This window comes from Lycium ferocissimum, chromosome 9 (assembly GCF_029784015.1).
Source record: "Lycium ferocissimum isolate CSIRO_LF1 chromosome 9, AGI_CSIRO_Lferr_CH_V1, whole genome shotgun sequence".
Taxonomy (NCBI): domain Eukaryota; kingdom Viridiplantae; phylum Streptophyta; class Magnoliopsida; order Solanales; family Solanaceae; genus Lycium; species Lycium ferocissimum.
Window position 1 is genome coordinate 65,991,101 of NC_081350.1, and position 1,786 is coordinate 65,992,886.

The 1,786-nt window shown below is 38.3% G+C and overlaps 1 protein-coding gene across 1 annotated transcript in view; it reads right to left on the minus strand.

Moving 5' to 3' along the window:
• Nucleotides 1-402: 402 nt before the first annotated feature.
• The window catches only part of LOC132032171 (uncharacterized), a 13,469-nt gene continuing 12,085 nt past the window's right edge, over nucleotides 403-1,786 (minus strand). The window contains exon 2 of the mRNA XM_059421943.1: nucleotides 403-459. Within this exon, the coding sequence (XP_059277926.1) occupies nucleotides 403-459 (57 nt within the window). The remainder of the gene's footprint in view (nucleotides 460-1,786) is intronic.

A 1,786-nucleotide genomic window follows, 5' to 3' on the forward strand; every position in this document is an offset into this window, starting at 1 on the left:
TTGTGACGTTTGATTCAGTGGCATAGTGTAATATTGAACCTCGTTGTCACGACCCAACCCGCCATGACTGGCACCCACAGTAACTCCTAGGGGGCGAACCAATACGCCTAACCATCTACTCATTCAAGTGCATTTTTATTAACCAATTCAATCAGTTCATAACAATTTAAACACAAGATTAATCAAGTAGTCATGCCATAAGCAATAATCATAAATGTGGAAGTCCTAACTATTACAATCCCAAAATTCAAAAGTCACCGTACAAGGACTCTAATCCAAAACATGTCTGAGGAATGTATATTGTCTGAAATAAATAACCATCAATGTCTGAAATTGAAATAGACATTAGATAAAGAAGATCTTTAGGTGGCCTGGCAAGGATAGAAGCTCACCCTCAACCTGTCAGCAAATGGCCTCAACGCTAAATGTGAGGTCGAGTAGCAGTCTCTGGATCACAATCTGCACTCAAAAGAATGCAGCAATGTAGTATCAGTACAAACACTATGTATCGGTAGATATCATAGGCTGACTAAGATTAGTATCATGCATGAATCACAAAATCAATAAAATAAGCAGACATGTCAACACCACAAAATCAAATAGCCCACAACAAGTCAACCAAAGATATCAACAAACCAAGTCCAGCAATGATACTAATAATCAAGTCAACGGGAACAACAATGGAATAAACCTCCCAACAACACTCTCACTTACTCAGCCACTGATCATTTATGCACATACATGTTAATTGGTGTCATTGCCCAATAGCCATGACCTGCAGGGGACCCATGGTGTCCATGTACCACTCGTTCCGGAATGAAACTTGGACCACGAGCTCACAACTAGGCCACATCCTCATCCCCGGTCAAATGTGCATGTTCATACATATAGGTCACATCCTCACCCCCGGTCAGATGTGCCTTTTCATATCTATACATATTTAATGTCACATCACTTTCAATAATCGATTATAAATTTGTATCTCCATTTCATCAAGAAGATCATATTAACTTCTCACCACAATTGTCATTAAAATGTAGATCACAACACATCGAACAATGGCAATAAGCCCACATTGTCACTTAATCAATAGCATATAGAAATTCCAACCACACATTATGCCCGAAGGCTAGACATGCTTTCACTTATCAATCTCATAACACATACATTCAACTAACCAAAGTATAAATCAAGTAGACCATAACCTACCTCAACTACAGAGCTGGAACAATGCAAATTGTTCCGCTATAGCCTTCCCCTTTCGTAATGCCTCGGAACGCTCAAATTCTAGCAATTAAGATGCTGAATAAGTCACAATCACTTTAGTCAACAATATCAATTCAATGAACACCCTTCCAGTTACCCCTTCTAATGGGTGAATGGTTACTAGGTGTAAATCATCCGAACATTGGCCTTAGCAACCACCAACTATCAGTTTATAAGGTTAGTCAATCAAATTATCACTTACAAGCAGTTTCTATGGTCAAGCTACCATCTTTATGAAACCCTAAGTCTCAATTTACTTAGTTCATGTCTCTAACGGTTCAATTCTTGATTAGAAAGTAATAACCCAAGCCTTTAAATGATAAACATACAATAGTACTCATAACCCACCAACTATTAAAGGTTTAGTAAGTTCTAGAGTTACTATTTCCAATTCACCATTGTAGACCCATTAAAATGATGATAATCTTAGAGATGAAAGCGTTGTGAAAGAGGGGATGGTTGAGACTTACCTCTCAAGAATGTTCTTGCCCTAGCTTAGAAATTCGCCCTAATTGCTCCT